This window comes from Teleopsis dalmanni, chromosome 1 (genome assembly GCF_002237135.1).
Source record: "Teleopsis dalmanni isolate 2A chromosome 1, ASM223713v2, whole genome shotgun sequence".
In the NCBI taxonomy this organism is placed as follows: domain Eukaryota; kingdom Metazoa; phylum Arthropoda; class Insecta; order Diptera; family Diopsidae; genus Teleopsis; species Teleopsis dalmanni.
In genome coordinates this window covers 23,755,185-23,773,846 of record NC_051846.1, presented here as the reverse complement: position 1 = coordinate 23,773,846, position 18,662 = coordinate 23,755,185, and the positions used below count along the sequence as shown (strand labels likewise).

The following is an 18,662-nucleotide window of genomic DNA, read 5'->3' as shown; positions in this document are numbered from 1 at the left end:
AAGGTGCGCTGACTCCGAGCTTCAAATTTGGCAGGACACGAGTTCGATTCCTTGTACTTGCAGTCTCAAAAAGCTATTTACGAATAATTAATTATAGGAAATAATTACAAGGCCATTGTTGTTAGATATACTCGATAAATTAAAATAATATAAAAATAATTTTTGTTGTTGTAATTCACTACTTTTCGAAAACTCTCTGTTAAAAGATACTAATATTATTCAAAGAGCTCTGAAATGAGTACATTTATTAGTTCTTGAATTGCTTACTTTACTTTACTCATATTTTAACCATACTGCAATAAATTTCATTTCATATCTAGTAATTCTTTTCACTAAATCATTTGGGTCTTTAATATCCTCAAGCATGACTGATATGCATTCTTGTATTTACAGGAAAACATGTCGTATGACAATACCACACATTCCATCAAATTAATATAAAAAAATTATATAAAATAAAATGAAATGAAATGAAAAAATAAAATGAAATAAAATAAAACAATGAATATTTTTATTAAAATATACGAAAATAAAAATGCGATTAAAAGAGAAAATTCATATACGCGAATAAACCAAGGCAACAAATTTAATTTTGCAAATATGCAAATGAAATTTTTGCCACTTTGTGCGGCGGTTAAAATACGCGTTTTTACATTTTTGTGGTGACTTAAAATAATTCACAACAAAAACATATTTTTAAAACATTGATTTCGAACTCAAAAACAAAAAAAAAATGTCTGTCTCCATTTCTGTTGAAGATACACAACAGATATGAAGTATACAGTGGTGGCGAAAAAATGTGCACCACCCATATTTTAATCATATGTTGACAATTTTATAGCAAACGTTTATAAATAATGGAAAGGCTATAATGTCATATCATATCGGTCTACTGAAACTGATTTATAATAGATTGAATCGCTTTCGCATGCTTCAATAAATATAAAGAATTTAACATCCTTCATAAATTTGAACTGCGGTCGAATCTCTGCGAAGAAAAACATCTTCAGATGCGTAAATTTATTAAAAAATATATATAAAATGCCACAATAAATTTATAAGTAAAACGATTTCATATTTATATTTAATTTTTAACATTCTTTGATTTTTTTCTTATTTTTATGAATACTGAAAAACCAGGTGATGTCTGACAATATTATTGACAGCTCTTTGAGAAAACCAATTTCCAGGGAATGAAAAATTGTTGCTTGCGCTGACAAAATTTGTGTAAAAAGTTTGTTTCGTAAATTGTTGTAAATTGAAGGTTATAGGTTTCAACCTTTGTCATGTTTAATTTATTGTGATTTATTATGACATTTCGAGTAGTATGAGTTTTCTACCACATTTTGCTTATTCTGTGCTTCTTCTTTTACAGGCTTACCGGCGGAAGTATTTCTCTACTGGCATCAGTATCCTTATTTATTCGGATTGCCATTTTGCAAGATACGCGCATTTATTTCCGAAGCGTAAGTAAAACAATCATTATAGCTTTCATTTATTTTCTGTTAACTTATTTAAATAAAATTAAAATCTACTTAAAATGTTATTTTTACTCCTACAATTAAATATATATATATATGTTTTCAGTTCAACGTATGTTTCTGTGTTGACTATTGTGGCATTTTCTACAGAACGTTTTCTCGCAATTTGTCATCCATTGCATCTCTACGCGATGAGTGGTTTTAAACGTGCTCTGCGTATTATTACTATTTTATGGACTGTTAGTTTTATTAGTGCTATACCTTTTGGTCTACTGACTGATATACAATATATGAACTATCCTTTGGGTAAGTTCACAAATATGCATATCCCGCATAAGCAGAAAATATCATTAATTAAATATTTTGTATTTGGTTTTATTTTTTTTCTATGTTCTTCAGATAACTCAACTATAGCAGATTCAGCTTTTTGTGCAATTAGACCTTTTGACTTTCCTTTTTTCGAGATTTCATTTTGTGTCTTTTTTGTTATACCGATGATACTCATTATAATACTCTATGGCAGAATGGGCGCGCAAATCCGATCAAGAACTACTCAACAATTGGGTGAGTATTCAAGCTTTTTTTTGGTTTAAAATTTTTCATGCTTAATATACATATAAAAAATTTTTATTATTTATTATTATAATATTAATGTATTCTATATTATTTTTGTATTAGGTGTTCAACAAGGTTCCATGCATAGGGAATCGAGGCATCAACAATCACGTAGAGCTGTGATACGTATGTTGGGTAAGTAAAACTTTATATGCTCTAAATGAAACTTATACCTTACTAAGGAAGATAAGTGAAAAACAGACAATATTTTTTTTATCTAACATATGTATTCGTTCTCTGACAAAATACAATGTTTGAAAAAATGTATTTTATTACAAACTGTTCAATAAGTTTGCGGAACGCCATTTGGAATTTTTTAGAATGACAAATTTGATCATTGTACAATGATTACTTTCTGGTATGAGAATGTATACCAAAATGGTATACCTATAAGTACGTTCCTTTGTGTATCATTTCATTAGTTTATAATAGATAGGACTTAGAGGTCTATCAGCATTAAATATGTCACTAAATGACAACAAAAAGCTTACGTGTTAGCCTCTACCTATAAAATAAAGAAGAGGTGCTAATTGACCATCCATAATTTACATATTCAAACTAAACTAAACTAATTATTCAAGTTCTGTTTAAATCTTTACAAATCAGGCCATACCTAATAGTTACCTTTCAACTTATCTTTCAATGTTTAATGTGATAAATTGAGTTGAAAAAAATATTAAATTGGTTCGTAAAATTGTTTCAATTTTAGCTTCCCAATGCAATATTTCATAAAATATTTCATAAAAACCGTCACACACCAAATTTTATATTAAATTTTTTTATATTGCCTTTTATATTTGGCGATGAGAAGTGAGATCCATCATCAGAAAAATATGACTAGAAATGTATAAGAATCCAATATAGTAAGTTACCAGCGGAAGTAAATTCACTAAATTGATATTTTTTATTAAGATGAAGTGTGTGCTTCTACAAAGTGTCCTCATACGAGCCAATATGATGCATTTACATAAAACGAGCTGAATGAACAGCAGTTGAAGGTGATGGATATGTGTGCACATCCTTCGTTTATGTAAAGTGATGTATCTTGGGACAACATAAGAAAAAAGGGTTCTATGCAAATCTCTTAATAGGAAAGTTAAATTTATTTGTTTATTGTGTCCTATATTCGGAACTTGAATTTATATTTTAGTTAATATACGTCCAAAAAAAATATATATTTTAAATTCAATATTTAAGATGGAATATTTATATATATTTTTGTATTTAGTATTACAGTGATGGTTAAACAGAAATAAAATATTGATAATTTTGCCTACATGTGCTCGTGTTGTTCTTAAATATAAGCTGCTGCTGATATATGTCTACAATACTAAATCATAAAATGATATTCTTAATGCTAGGCTCTTCTTATTTATATGACATTCTAAATAATAATATTTAAATTTATTCCATAAAAAATGTACTGAACTAAAATAAACAGATCAATTTAGTTCTTGTCCCTGCTGGCTTTAAAGAACATGTAATTCGTTGCCATGTGAAATATCCTCCATAATCCTGTCCTTACAAAGCTTACTTCACTTACGTTGCCATCAATGAATAGAATGAATACAAATGTGTGATATTAAAGCTAAACATTATGAAAAATATACTTCAAGTATTTTATAGTTGGCATTCAAACGAGAATTTAAAACCAGCAACAAGTTCAGATACGAATATGAGAAAACTAAGACCATAAAAATGTGTTTTACGTAACCGCAGATTTAATTCAATTTTATGTAAAGAGTATTTTATGTTTTATAATAAAATTAGAATCCTTTAAAGCTGGTAGTCTAAAAAATAAATTTCATTAAAATTACAGATATGGGATTATCTGATTATAACTTGTAAACAAAAAATTCATTATGGGAAAAGGAAAATAAATTTAGTTAATTTATTATGCACATTTAAAACTTAAAGAAAAAAACAAAAACTAATAAAAGAAAATATTAAAAAATATTTGTAATAGAAGAAAATTTTAAATAATATTATTTTATAAAGAAGTTCTTTACAACAGTAGTGAAATACAACAACAAAAATTTTATTTTTTATATTATTTTAATTAATTGAATTTTTGGCTGACCATACAGCTGTTTTGAGTATTGCCAAATACCCATCATCAGTGGTCTTGGAAATAATTTTGTATTTAATTATTCGTAAATAATTATTTTTGAAACTGCAAGTACCAGGAATCGAACTCGGGTCCTGCCAAATGTGAAGCTCAGAATCAGCGCACCTTAACCAACTGATCCAAAGCCGTACTTGACTTTTTTGTTCGCATATTTTTCTAGAGTTTTGTTACTATTACTATGAAAGTTTTTATTAACAATTTTATATTAGAACGAAATATAAAATTGTATAAAATTGACACTACGAAATCATAAACCAGCTGTAGAATAATTGAATTAATATTATTTTTTAATGTAAAAAAAATTTCATTATTTCTAAATAAAGACAAATAAACCTCAAATATAAATTTGATATTGCGCTTACTATCTTATATAACATGGTCTAATCAATTATTTATAACCCCAGTCTATAAAAATAAACTTTACAATAATAAACGTTTTCCTAACTTAAATACGCTATTCAACTCATATCGTGATTAACTTTTAATAAATTTGCAATCGTCAGCTCATGCTCATGCTATATGTCAGGTTATGCTTAAGAATGAGTCTGAGACGGACTTCGCGTTGAACGCTTTGGCTATTCTCTCAGCATGCCCCTCCTTCCAGTGATTTGCTCTTCCATAAGTTTTTATGATACGCTTATTACTAATCCTACAGCTTCCTATATTATATTAACCACTTAGCTTTTTTTGATAAAATAAAACTATTTTCTAAAAATTGTAGCGCTACTCCTTCAAATTGTAGCACTAGTCCTTCTGTTACGCAGGCGCTACTAGACACCTGCGTAACAGACGTAAGCTTACGAACTCTTCTTATTCTTCCAGAGAGAGTTTGCAAGGAACGTTAATTATAATAGAATATGCATGTATAGAATTAAAATTTCTATGCATGCCTGCCTATTCCATGACCAGTAATCGGTTACAAATGATATAACATTGAGACAATGACAGTGTGTCATAGATACACACTGAGGCACCCTAATGATCTGGTATAAGTTTCTGTAACACAATATTTTAAAATGGCAGCTTAAACAGTATATATGGCAATCCACACCAACGATATGATTCGTCTATAATCTAAAAAGAAAATAACAACTGTGTTTTGTTCGTCCTTCCAACTAATATAATCAGGCTTGCTGACGGGCTAAGAGCTCCTTTTAATGACTATTATAGTAGCATTTATTCAAGAGAAGAAACAAGAAAATTTCTGTCCAGAATTGTTGTATTGCAATTAGAACACATAAATAACCTAAGTGAGAGACGTTTTCTTGTACGATGCGCTGCTATGGGTATTTTTTATAACACACAATTCTTCTCTTCTTATGTATATATCTATATATCCTAACATTTTTCACTTAAAATAAAAAGTATATTTCCGATTTTTTAATTTTTCAATTAGTAGAAAATTAACTAAGATTGGTTGCAGTTCTTTTTTAGACTGTTAGATAGACCTTAAAAAGGTTAAGACATAATTATAATAATATATCGTATAATAATAAATCATTCAGTCATCATCTAATAAACTAATATCACCAATCATATAAGACATTTGGTTATTTGGTTGCAATTGCGAGAACCAGAGAAATTTCCACGTATCTTTAATTAGCGGTTCTTCGCCATTTTTCCACCATATTCCTTAAGATAGAAGAATATAAACTAAATCCATCCTGTCGAGTTTAGATAATTTAATAGGTCTCTCATCTTTGCCGTTGAATAGTTTGATAAGCTGTTCAAGAAATGTCTCCCTAAAAACCTATTTCTTCTGGACGGCATTCATAGATAAAGGGTTTAATGCTTTCTTTTTCCTGTAGGTTTCCATAACTTTTGCAGTACGGATTATGTAGAATGCACGGTTTCTCTGTGTTATAAGACATTTAATTTCAATATTTTTTTAAGTTAACTTTACTTTTCACTCATCCTTACTTCTGTAGTATTAATAGTCTCATGTTCATAAATATTCATTTATTCTTATTTCAATTATTCAAAATAACATCAATAATGCTCAAATGAAAATTGGGTTAATTAAATTTTTTTATCCGCTGTCAATTTATATATATATTATATTGAGTTAGTCTTCTAAAATTTATGCAAAACAGTTTAATAATAGATGGTCATATCCTCAAGGAAATCATGATTCATTAATATTATTTTAAGATTTCAGTGTCCTTTTTGGTAAACTTTTTGCTGAAGTGACATCATCTTTGACATTTAAGTTGTTGTAATAAAAAGCAGCGAACCATTTCTTGACTGTTGGCTTATATCGTTAAAAGTATAAATATCCTTTTCATTTCTCTATGGTATTGCAAAAATGATTTTTAATCTTAACCGCTTCTTGCGTTTTACTATGTACCATAACATATTTCAATTTTATTATACCATTTATATCAATTATAGCGCTAATTATTTTCACAAGATTTTCGAAGAGTTTTTCCTTTAATGCAATAAAAACAAATCCTGCCAGGACACGAAAGATGAGCAAATATTTGTGTGTTCTCACTAAGAAAGTGGCAATGTTCTACGGTTGTATCTATGAACTTACATTTTATTGCCTTCATAAATTATAAAGAAATTATTTTAATGTCTTATACATTTTTATTGTGAACGAACTGCTTTAAGTTATTCTACTTATAAAAATATTTAAGAACAGTTTTTCAAGTAGTTTTTGTTGACAATGAAATTTACTACACAATAAAAATTTTATTTTCATTTAAAAATGTATTTAAATGAGAACAGTAACAAAATCTCATTATCTTATTGATATAATGTAAAACTATTAGAATACATAATACTGGATTCACACAAGAGTTTTCTTTGTAATTTTAGCTGTCAAAAATGTTTATTTTGCATTGAAAGCAACAACAATTGACAGCTAAAATTACAAACACAACTCACTCCCTGTATAAACTAAGCTAATTGATTTTTACACAACTTAATTGATCATATACATTCTGTTAAAAAAAGTCCACGGAATACACAACTTAAAAATTGAATATTAATATTTTTAAGTTGGTAGCACTGTAAAACCGTACGAGATTTGAGGGTATTCTGTTGCATCAACAGCTGATTTCGTAATTATTATTAGTGTTCTATGGAAACATAAACCAATCGTTGTGAAAGAGCTTTTCGTAGTATGTAATGAATTAAGTACGTTATTCTCTTATACTGATCTCATTAAAAGATGCTCCAGAAAATACCCACCATCATGGTCTTAAAATAACTAAACACAAATCGTAAACTACAATGGGCTGCGAGACACTGAAATTAAGATGGCCAAACTAAAATTTATCGAGAACGAAAACCCTACTGTGTAGAGCCAAGAAAAGTGTGACAAAACTTGTGGCAGGACTAACTGGCTATTGACAAATGGACACCCATGCTAATATCGAGAAGGAAAACTCTACTGTGTAAAGCTAAGAAAGATATGACAAAACTCGTGGCAGGACTAACAGGCTACTGTCCAATGGACACTTATACTTAAAAACCACTTGAACTTATTGAGTCTGCAATACAATAACTGTCGGGAAAAGAAGCAACTAAACACTTTTTTTGAAAATAAGCAGCCCTATCAAGACTAAGACTTTTCATTATGGAAGACCACAAGCTGAAAAGTCTGACGGACATTGCAATTCTCAGCAAATAATATCCTTGATATATAAGTTGATTTTCAAACTGAGATTTTCAAAACTAGGTTTATGATAATAAGAACCAATGAAGACCATAATCAAATACACTACTCATCTGGCATGGCTTTATCTACCCCTTTTTAATAATTGAAATTATCACTTCGAGAAAGCATATGACGTACAATGTAGTAATAAAAAAAGTCTGTTACTTATACCATGGAGTACTTATGCATAGATTTCTGCATCAATTTTATTCATATCAACTTCCGAAAAGTTTCACTACTGGGTTTATCACCAACAGGCAACATTTTTGTAGCAATTTCAGAAGAGGTTCATCAGCAACAGGTTAAAATGAGCCAATCGCCCAATCCACTGTGCTCTTGTTTAAGAGAACGTAAAATATTAGATAGTCCTCACACAAGAAACTAATATCTTTGTAGTCAGTGGATTTTGACATTGTTACTCTAATTATGAACGAGAGAAGTGTTCTCAAGAACGAGAAGTAAAGTCTGCAGGAGGAAGATATTCAAGACTGTTTTTATGATCAACAGTAAATGAACCATTAGATTTTATTAGAAGACGCACATAAATTTTTAAGCATGGTTCAAAGTATTTTGAAGTCTGGCTGTTTTAGATATTTTCCAAATTTTTTCACAGTGTCTTAGTCAGCTTGAATAATCTGATTAATTTGTTTAAGCAGTAGGAACATACCTATATTCATCGCAGTTACCAATGAGTTCTACTATATTAAACAAACTATTTGTTAGTTTTACTTCCCGAGAAAAACATTGCTGAAAATTTTATTTCAATATAGAAACTGAAGAGATATGCAATCTACTATTAGTATGAGTTTTATTATTAAGCTTGAGACATGAATTTGAAAATAAACCTCCAAGCATCAATAGGTAATTATTACCATTTATTATTTAGTAAAGTACCATTTATTATAATAAATAGCATTTATCTGAATAAGTAGGATTTATGGTATTAAAATAACTTGAGATTAGTTGCAACCAATGTGTGTCAAATGCTGGTAGTCGATCCGGAATTAATGTACTCGAATCGTATGAATCTTAAATTAATTATAAAATATCTATGAAGTAGAATTTTATAATTTGAAAAATAACAAAAGTATTTCATTAATATTCGTTATCATTTTAATATACTGCATTTCACTTAATTTCCTTTAAGAACTTAGCGTGTCTTTTTGATGGAAAACACCAGTTATTTTTCTTTTTGATTTTATTTGCATGTTTTTATTGAAATCGAAGTTGGGAATGTCGGCGTAGGTGAAATAAATTAAATTTTTATGAGAAACGCCTCGCTTTATAAGTGTTTCAAATTAGTTTTATTTCAGATTTATAAGATTGCGTGTTTATATATATTTGCCTTAAAGGAGTTTTTTTTATAAAAATATATCACTTATTATGTTACAAAATATTCCATCGAAGTTAAAAAAGAAATTAATAAACCAATTCAAAGTTGTAATGTGAATTATTGTATTTATACAATTAATTAACCAATAAATAATTTAAATAAAAAAATTAATATTATAATGAAGTTTAAGTAAACCCTTCACTGATATCATTAACATTTATTTATTAATAAAATTAATTCATCAGTTAACTCTTCGATTTTTTTTCTCTAATTTTTTGTCAAACATCTTCTGCTTCTTCTGTATTAGCCAAATTTTTGTGATATTCCTGCTAATACAAAATTATTTATCGATCTATTTTAAATAAGGTACTATTTTTTATATAAATTGTAATTAACGTCAGTTATGAAGAAAGTAACTATTTTAGTTAATAGAAACATATCCTCGAACGGAGGGACTAACAAAACTTCATTTAGCAGCCAAACCGGATTAAGTTTTTTTAAATATTAAAAAATGTTAGATTAATTAATAATTAGATTAATTAACTTACACAGTCAAAATCAAAATAAAAAATAAATTTTTAGTAACAATGGCTAAATTGATGCCCTTTTGTTTACAAATTTCGGAGTAACCATAAACCTTGAAAAATACTTAAAGCGTGCCAAATATCATAAGGAGAGGATGCACCATAGCTTTTGATCAACTTGAATTGGTTTCGGAGATTTTTCTATGAAGGACGAAGCTCACAATGGTGACACATAATCTTCAACTGATGATGTTAACGCCACTCCACTGAAGCCAAAAATTGATAAAGAACCAATATGGATCAATAAAATGATTACTGATGAACAAGGTTTGAGTATTATGCCTGTATCGCACATATTTAATATGATCATGGATACCCAAAGAAATGGGTACGATGAGTTCCTCAAATTTGAAGTAAAACTTAGTAAGAGAAAAAAATTTGAAAATCGAGAGTCCAGCTACTTCAATAAAATTATAATAGTTGATAAAAATTTGGTTCAACAAACAGCATTCAACATCAAAGCAAAAGGCCATGATATACAGCATAGAAGGCATAGGCGCTAATCCACCCATTGAAGGCAGGCAACACACATCTCGAACAAAAGTGATGAGGTTAATGTACTTTAGCAAGGGATAAATTGTAGATGTTGTTTCTCTGAATACTGAACAGATGGTAGCTAATGAATGGTACACTAAGACTTGCATACCACAGATTTGCGAAAATTTGTTAGAAACCAGTAAAGAAAATGAAAACTGTGTCAATACTCTCTGTAGCAGTAGAAAGTACCAGCTTACCGAAAAACCGAAACCGAAAAACTTCATTATGCTCTCAGAGATCAATGAAATTTATCCAGCTATATATTTTCCAAACCCAATGTCTTGAGATTACTAGTTGTTTCCAAAAGTAAAAATATTGGAGAGGAAGGATCTTCAGCCGTGATGATTAGACAATTAGTATAGTTAATCTCAATGTTGTATACCTAATTGATTTTAAAGACTGCTTTAGAAAGTGGTTTAACCGGCTTTAAAAATGTACAGTAATTAATAGAAATTAAAATAATTTTTGTAAATTTTTTTTGTAGCCAATTTTTGTTAGTTCCCTCATCAACATTATTTGCGTATTTTTGAATATTTTTATTTTAAGCGTCGCGAAACTTGTTTGGCTTTATGTCCAATAAAATCATCTACTAAACTCTTTGAATCAGATATTTGCTAAATTTAAAGTTCTTTAATTATTTGTATTTTTAATTAATAATTTAATTAAATAAATAATTAACATTAAATTTAATTTTAACGTCACTTAACATATGACGGTAGTGACTATTTTACTTAGTAGAACTATTAAATTTATTAGGAATGCTTCGATCTGTAGTGAATTGCAATAACAAAATTTTTTTATTAATTTTAATTAATTGTATTTTTGGTTGACCTTTTGGCTCTTTGACCCATCATCAATGGTCTTGGAGTTATTATTTATGAATAATTAATTATAAGAAATATCTTTATAAGTTTATAAAGACTAATACAATAACGAATAATAACATTTTTCTTAAATAAATTTTAAACCTTGATTTAATAAACAATTAAATTATTTTTTCACAAAAACTCTGCACAAAAAACACATTAAAGATTAAAGTATCAAAATGAAATTTGCAGGAATTCAATTTGAAAAATAAAAAAGCTAAAAAAAATTGGCGAAGGCAGTACTACCAACTTTTCTAATTCATGGGTACTCGCATCTGAAGTAATATTTTAACGTAAACATGGGCCGTAAAAATTTGTGCTACGTAAAAAGTAATTTGATTTCGATGTTTTATTTATAAAAATCTACATAAATTTGCACTACTAAAAACTTGTGAAAAAATTTTTGATATTAAAGTTAAATTTATGAACACACATTTTTAGTAGATGGTCAAAACTGAGATTGAGATACACAGAATTTGGGTATCTCTTGGAAATTTTATTTATGCACTTTAGTTTTTTCTTTATCACTGCATGATATGTACCTAATGTGTATGTACTAAATGTTATTGTATATAAAAATATTTTCTAAGAAATTTTTTGAAGAAAATATAATTTAATTTTTAATGATAATAAATTGCTTTGAGATTCGCACATTTTGACAGCCTAAGAAATATTCTTATATAGCCTTCATATTCATGAGAGGATAAATTTTATTACAGAATGCAGACATTTCATATGTTCTGGTATTATCAACTATTACTGGTACCACTTCGAAGTTTTGACGTTAATTGAATTTATCCAATTTTTCTGAAAATGCACATAATAAGTGAGACAAACTAAAAAATTTGTATAAAAAAATATATATATATATATATATTATATATATATATATAAAAATATATATAATATATATATATAATATATATATATATATTAAATTTGATTTTATTGCCAGTTAAGATGGTGGTGACTATTTTACTTAATAGAAACGATTGTATTTAATACAGAGGTTTTGAACAGTAGTGAATGGTAGCAACAAAATTTTTATATATTTTTAATTAAATGAATTTTCGTTTGACCATACAATTACTTCGGGTATTGCCAAATACCAATCTTCAGTGGTCTTGCAATTATTTCTTATATTTAATTATTCGTAAATAATTTTTTTTCAAATTACAAGTAGCAAGGGTAGCACTTGTACCCTGCCAAATTTAAAGCTCAGAGTCAGTGTTATGATACAACTGACCCAAATCCATACTTGACTTGGCGTTTTGCAATTTACTGTGAAAGTTTTATTAACTATGTTATATTCGAATGTAATAATTACATTAAAGGTCTTTCGAAAGATCTTTGTAAGATCGACCGGAAGACCGCATGTAAGATTTTAGCTATTCTGGCACAAAAATCTTTAAATAAGTTTTATCATATGCAATTCGTGGTAGAAAATGATTTGCTTTAAAAATTATGAGATATACTACGCTATATTTAATTTTTATTATTATTTGAACTCATGTCATGAAAGAAATGGTAGAGTGTAAACCGCACCATATAATCCATTTGTATTGGCTTTCAATTGAGAGGAGTAAAATTAGTTCGAAAAGGATCAATAACTGTACAACACAATTTAACATTCCCAGCTGTCAAATCCTATTGTTATCGATATTGATAGTTCTCAGGCAATTAAAAAAAACAATCTTTAGAATAATAGATATTTACGCAATATTTTATGGATTATTTCAGTGGAATATTTTTACTTTTAACCTGTTTTAAGTGGAAAATTATTCATAAGCATCCTATACCTCTATACCGTATTCCCATCTTGCCAATAGCAAGATTTATGTAGTTACTTATTAATTATTTATGTATTATATATAATTATTTGTATCTCTGAAGAGAATCTTTCAGACTTGACGTCTGTGTTGAAGTCTAATGATTAACCCGAAGGTCTTTTTGATATTATTAAGCACAAAAATTATTTTACTGGTGTATGTTTTAGTTTTGTTTTACCTGTATAATTACATACCCCTCTCTTCCTCTTTCCTCTTTCCTCTCTCTCTCTTTCACTTTCTCTCTTACTCTCTGTCCTTATGTCTCCTAATAATGTTTAATCCAAAAAGTGCTGTGCTATTAAGTGTACACATCAGCTGCTGCGTAATCTGTATAATTTTTTTTAGAAGTAACCACTTACTAAGAATTGTTGTTATGAAAGTAGGTTAGGTATGGTTATGTTGGCGAGTCAGAGGATGCACTTTTGCCTATTGGCCCGTTGTGTTACCATGTCAGAGCTTTAAAAACCACCTTAAACTTTGACGAAACTTAAATTGTTGTTTCGTTTTAGATCTTGGAGGTGGCCAAGATCCTCAAAAAAGGAAGATTAACAAAGGTGTGTCGCGTGTACTGGGCAAAAACAAAGCAGATAGGAAGCGCTTTCATCACCCTCTCCACAACATCGATAGTAATGATTAAAAGGGAGATTCAATCTGCTAGCATAGTTCGCTAATCGGCTGTAAATCATTAGTAAATTGTAAATTTGAAGAAAATAATGATAGCATTTGAACACATTTATCGCCCTCTTTACATTTTCGATAGTAATGATTAAAAGGGAGATTCAATCTTCTAGCTGTTCAGTGAACCATCGTTACCGGCTGTGAATCGTTAGTAAATTGTAAATTTAAAGTCCAGAGAATAATGATAGTATTCGGGGCACTTTTATCGTCCTATCCACAATTGCGACGGTAACGATTAAAAGTGAGATTCAATCCTTCAGCATGGTTAGGGAATCAGCTGTGAACCGTGTGACGTAAATTTAAATATTATTAAATATTGAAACAAAAATAATTTGATATATAAAACACTTGTTATGAAATAGAAATATAAATAATTTATTTTTTTTCTCACTTAACTGTGACGTGTGAAAAATAAAGTAAACAAAAATGTAATTATTTGGAAGGAAATCCTATTTACTTCAACCTATGATATTTAAAGATAAAAGTGGCTCTAAGGCGCTTACAAGATTTTAACTTACAACTCATTGAAAAGCTCCAAACTATGTTGTCTAGTATCCCATATTGTTGAAAATTAATCCTTTGCTGTAAATTGAACACTTCCGGCGTTTTATGTTAGCAATTTGAATATTTTGTATATCCTTGAGCTAAATCTCGTATTCACGACACACAATAACAAAAGGAACCCCAAAAAAATAACTAAAGGAAAATAAATTGAGTATATATAAAAAAGAAAGATACTAAAAATCAGGAGTTAATTTTTACGTCAACGGACAATTTCGCCTTAAGTGGTGCTTTTGTGAGTAGGTCAGTTTCATGCAAAAAATTAATTGCTTTGAAATTTTCTAAGTGGAAAAAGTTTTTAAGTTAAATTAATTATATTTTCATTCAAAGTTACCGTTTAAATGCCAGTAAAGTGTATACAATAGCTACTGCATAAACATGATTAAAGAAAACATCATCTAAATTTTGATTAAACAGCAGAGATCAGAGTATGAAGTCATATTTTCTAAATAGAGCAACATTAATTGGCAAAGGAGTATCCTTTATCCTTTGCCCTTATCCTTTAGCCTTTACTTATATCGTTTGGGCACATTTTGCCTTGAAGATAAAATCTAATACCACAATTAGTATTTTTTCCGTGAAATATTAAGTAGTATAATTTTCTGTTCTTATTTAAATAATTACTAAATTGTATTGTTCGTTTGTAATAATTTAAATATTTTATGCTTTCAGCCGCCGTTGTTGTAACTTTTTTCGTTTGTTGGCTGCCATTTCATTTGCAGCGTCTATGGTTCCTTTACGCCAAAAACTATGAGAACTATAACGATGTTAATGAATGGATATTTGCGGTGGGCGGATTTGCCTACTATATTTCTTGGTAAGTTTACATGTCGAAACTTTTTGCAAGTTAATATGTTGGTGCATTACTTTTTGTTATATAGAAAACTTTTTATTAAATTTATTTGTACAAATTTACTTCTATCGTAGCTCGGAGTATCTTAGCCGAAACTCAATTATATTGCAAAAGTTATTCAAAATCAATAAAATTTGTATTTAATGTGCACCATCAAAGATATTCCTATTGCCCAAGGTTAAAATGTAGTCAATAATTGAAAGCTAATTTAGTTATATGTAGCTTGTGTTACAGATAAAGGCACTCCACATATGTTGATTTAGTCAATAATTGATGTTTTATTTGATTTAAATTAATTTCAAATATTTTCAGCACCATTAATCCGATTTTGTACAATGTCATGTCTCATCGATATCGAGTGGCATTCAAGGATATACTTTGTGGAAAGCGCAAGAGTGTTTATTACAACAATGGATTCGTAAGGGATCAATCCAGCTTTCGCGAAACTACAATAGCGACTAGTGTGGGCGGCAATTGCAATTACGATCGAGTGCATTCGGTAAGAATAATTCTTTTTAGAGAAATTATTTGAAAACTAATTTAAAATATATTTACATTTAATTTTTGCTTTTCATTGAAAGATCGTATCATTCCTTTTAAGTTTGTTTGTACATTAAAGAGTACAAGTTTGAGTTATTAATAACAACTCAGTGTAACAACGCGACATTTCAGAAATTTAAAGCTATAATTTAAAGCTATCAAATGAAATACATTTTGCTTAAAGTATTGATTTTAATAATAAGATTATCGAAATAGAATTAATTTTCAAATAGGAAAGCATTCTGTATGTATAATCCACACCAGCACACACTTTCTTAGATACGCAGCAATGAAATTTATATTTAGTGCTGCGATTAATAGCATCAGACATAAGTTTTAGCCGCCAAAGTAAAATGGATTGATTTATGGTATATTGACTTCGAGAGTTTATGAAGAATTCCGTCTGAAAACGACTCTATTTTTTGTATGCTGACAACGGTTAGAAATATCAAGAACTAACAGATTTTCAATACTTGATCATATTATCTTATAGAAGGACTTCCTCGTTGGCGTTTTTCTATTGATTTTATTGTTTTCAATGTATTTTTAGTTGGACTGTTACTCTTGTGGAATGTCTTAGCCAGCGCAGTTGTTTTATCTTCAAATACAACTGGTCATTGTATTAAAAATGTTATTTCCAATTACCATAAATGTAAATAAAACAAAATATTTTTTGTGGGATAATTCTTCCAAAAAAAAGTTTAAACATTTTTCCAAAACCAAACTTCTACACAATTTAATTAAACAAGTATAATGAGCAATATCGAAAGTTTCATTAGGGTTAATTACTTTCATTCGTTGAGAGAGTGTCTAATTTCAAATCGCGTTCGAAAAGTATTTCACAAGGAACTGTTTTGGTATATATAATTTTAATACTCGTATATTAAAAATACGCCTTGAAAAATAAAGGTGTGACGAATCTTTTCCATCGAGGTTTAGCTCGCCGGATTCCAGGTCCATTCCTACAATAAATTTATTTGTCTGGATGGATGGAAAGCTGAGACGAGTATGGGAAAGCTGGGAATACCGTGCACTAAGCAGCGCTAGTGATGCGATGTGATCACAAGCTCACTGTTTAACTGACTCTCGTTTAGAGACTTATTGGAATAATCTGGATATCAGACGCTGCTGACTGTCCAGATTGCATTTTTATTGCGTCTTCTGTACCTGAGAAATGCAATATGCGCTATTGTTTTTTTAGTGTAATTATACGCGAATTTATTTACCATTTTGTAGTACTAAATTCTGTTATTATTTTTATTATTCTATTTTTGTTATTGTTTATGATTTTGTAATGTTGGTGGTTGTTTATAGCAATTGTTCTTGTTATTAATTTTTATTGTTATTGATTAATGGGAATAGAAATTTTAATGTAAATAGTTTATATTACAAACGTAGCTGCAAAAACCAAAGTACGCTATATATGCTGATAGAAATTCGGTCTCATTAAAATCATGCCACTAGTTTATATTATATTATTAATATTTATATTATTATATAAAACACAAATTAGAAATTGGTTAAAAACAAAGCATATAATTAATATTTATATATTAATTAATTAATATAGCGCATTAACGCTATATTAATTTTATATACTTATTAGTAAATTTATAATACAAAATATATATATATATTTACAATTATAAAATGTATTATTTCAGAAATAACTTTAGAAATATTTTTCCTTACTAATTCTAATAATATTAATATCAAGATTAAAAACAAATTTGTAGCAAGTCTTCCGATTAAATGTAATTTATTTAGTTACGCATTATTTGATAAAATAATATTATGCATAACATTCCAAAATTAGCATATCAACAGTCTACGCTTATTTAACCTGTAACTAAATTAAATTTAGTTTTCTTTATAAATTTAATAATAACGAAATTGTAATAAAATTTCAACGATTGTAAACAAAATGTGTAAACTTAACCATTGCTTGCCTTGTCAATAGAGCAAATTGTTTACATTATCTTTGCATACTTCTAGGCGAGCCATAACCTTACATACTACTAGAGTCTCCATTAATAAGTAAATAGAATATGAATTTCATATTTGTTTACTAATGTCAATTGACACATGCATTAACTTCATTGCTTCGCAGAAACATCTAAGCATGTTATGAAGTAAATCGTAAATTTGATTGGCTTGCTGGCTGGCCGATAACTTAATTACCAATGGATATTTTCAATCATTTGGTTTATTGGAATTTTAATTAGATTTCATGCCAGATGCAATTAACCACAATTGATATGTTAAAATCTTAATGCAACGAAATGTTAAAGTCAATGAAAATGTCTGTGCTGTATATAAAAATTGAAAGGATACTAAAAATAAATATTATGTATAATAATAAATTTTAAAGGCAATTTTAATTATTTTGGTTAAATTTGGTTTTTGTTTTGTAAAACTTTTCAAACAGTCATCAATTTTCAATTAACCACAAAGTTCACAAAATTAACTTTCGTCATTGTTCTTAGCACAAAATCGCACAAAAACCTTTCTTTAATCAACTACGGTTAAATGTAATGCAATTAATAAATAATTTATTTAATTAATCAATAATAAAATGAAGTTATATACTACATAATTAACCATCATCATCGCATGTTTATCAGCTTAAATTTAAGAAGTGATTAAATCCATTTTAAATGAAACCGAGTGGGTTTCTTTAAAAATGAAGTTTTTCGTTTAATTATTCAATAATTGCAAGCATAATTATAGGCGTTTCATAATTGTTTTTGTTTACAAAAGTATGTTGCGTGGCTGTAGTTTTCATTGTAGATGAAAGCTATTTGTGGAACATAATTACTCTTGTTATGAAGTCTTACACCGTTAATTATAACAGATATTTACCCTTTTGTTGGTTATTTACTCGGAGTGTTTGTTGGTTCGGTGAAGAGTTCAGAAGAGCGCAGATGTAATGATATTGTTTTAAAGTACTATAACTTAAGATCAAAGAGTTGATATGTATGATTGATTATAGA

The 18,662-nt window shown here is 28.4% G+C and overlaps 1 protein-coding gene across 1 annotated transcript in view; it reads left to right on the top strand.

Moving 5' to 3' along the window:
• LOC119678424 (neuropeptides capa receptor-like) overlaps positions 1-15,661 on the top strand; it is a 217,590-nt gene extending 201,929 nt beyond the window's left edge. Inside the window, exons 3-8 of the mRNA XM_038090243.1 lie at positions 1,376-1,466; positions 1,588-1,787; positions 1,881-2,045; positions 2,160-2,231; positions 14,949-15,093; positions 15,442-15,661. Coding sequence (XP_037946171.1) covers positions 1,376-1,466; positions 1,588-1,787; positions 1,881-2,045; positions 2,160-2,231; positions 14,949-15,093; positions 15,442-15,661 — 893 coding nt within the window. The remainder of the gene's footprint in view (positions 1-1,375; positions 1,467-1,587; positions 1,788-1,880; positions 2,046-2,159; positions 2,232-14,948; positions 15,094-15,441) is intronic.
• Positions 15,662-18,662: the final 3,001 nt, after the last annotated feature.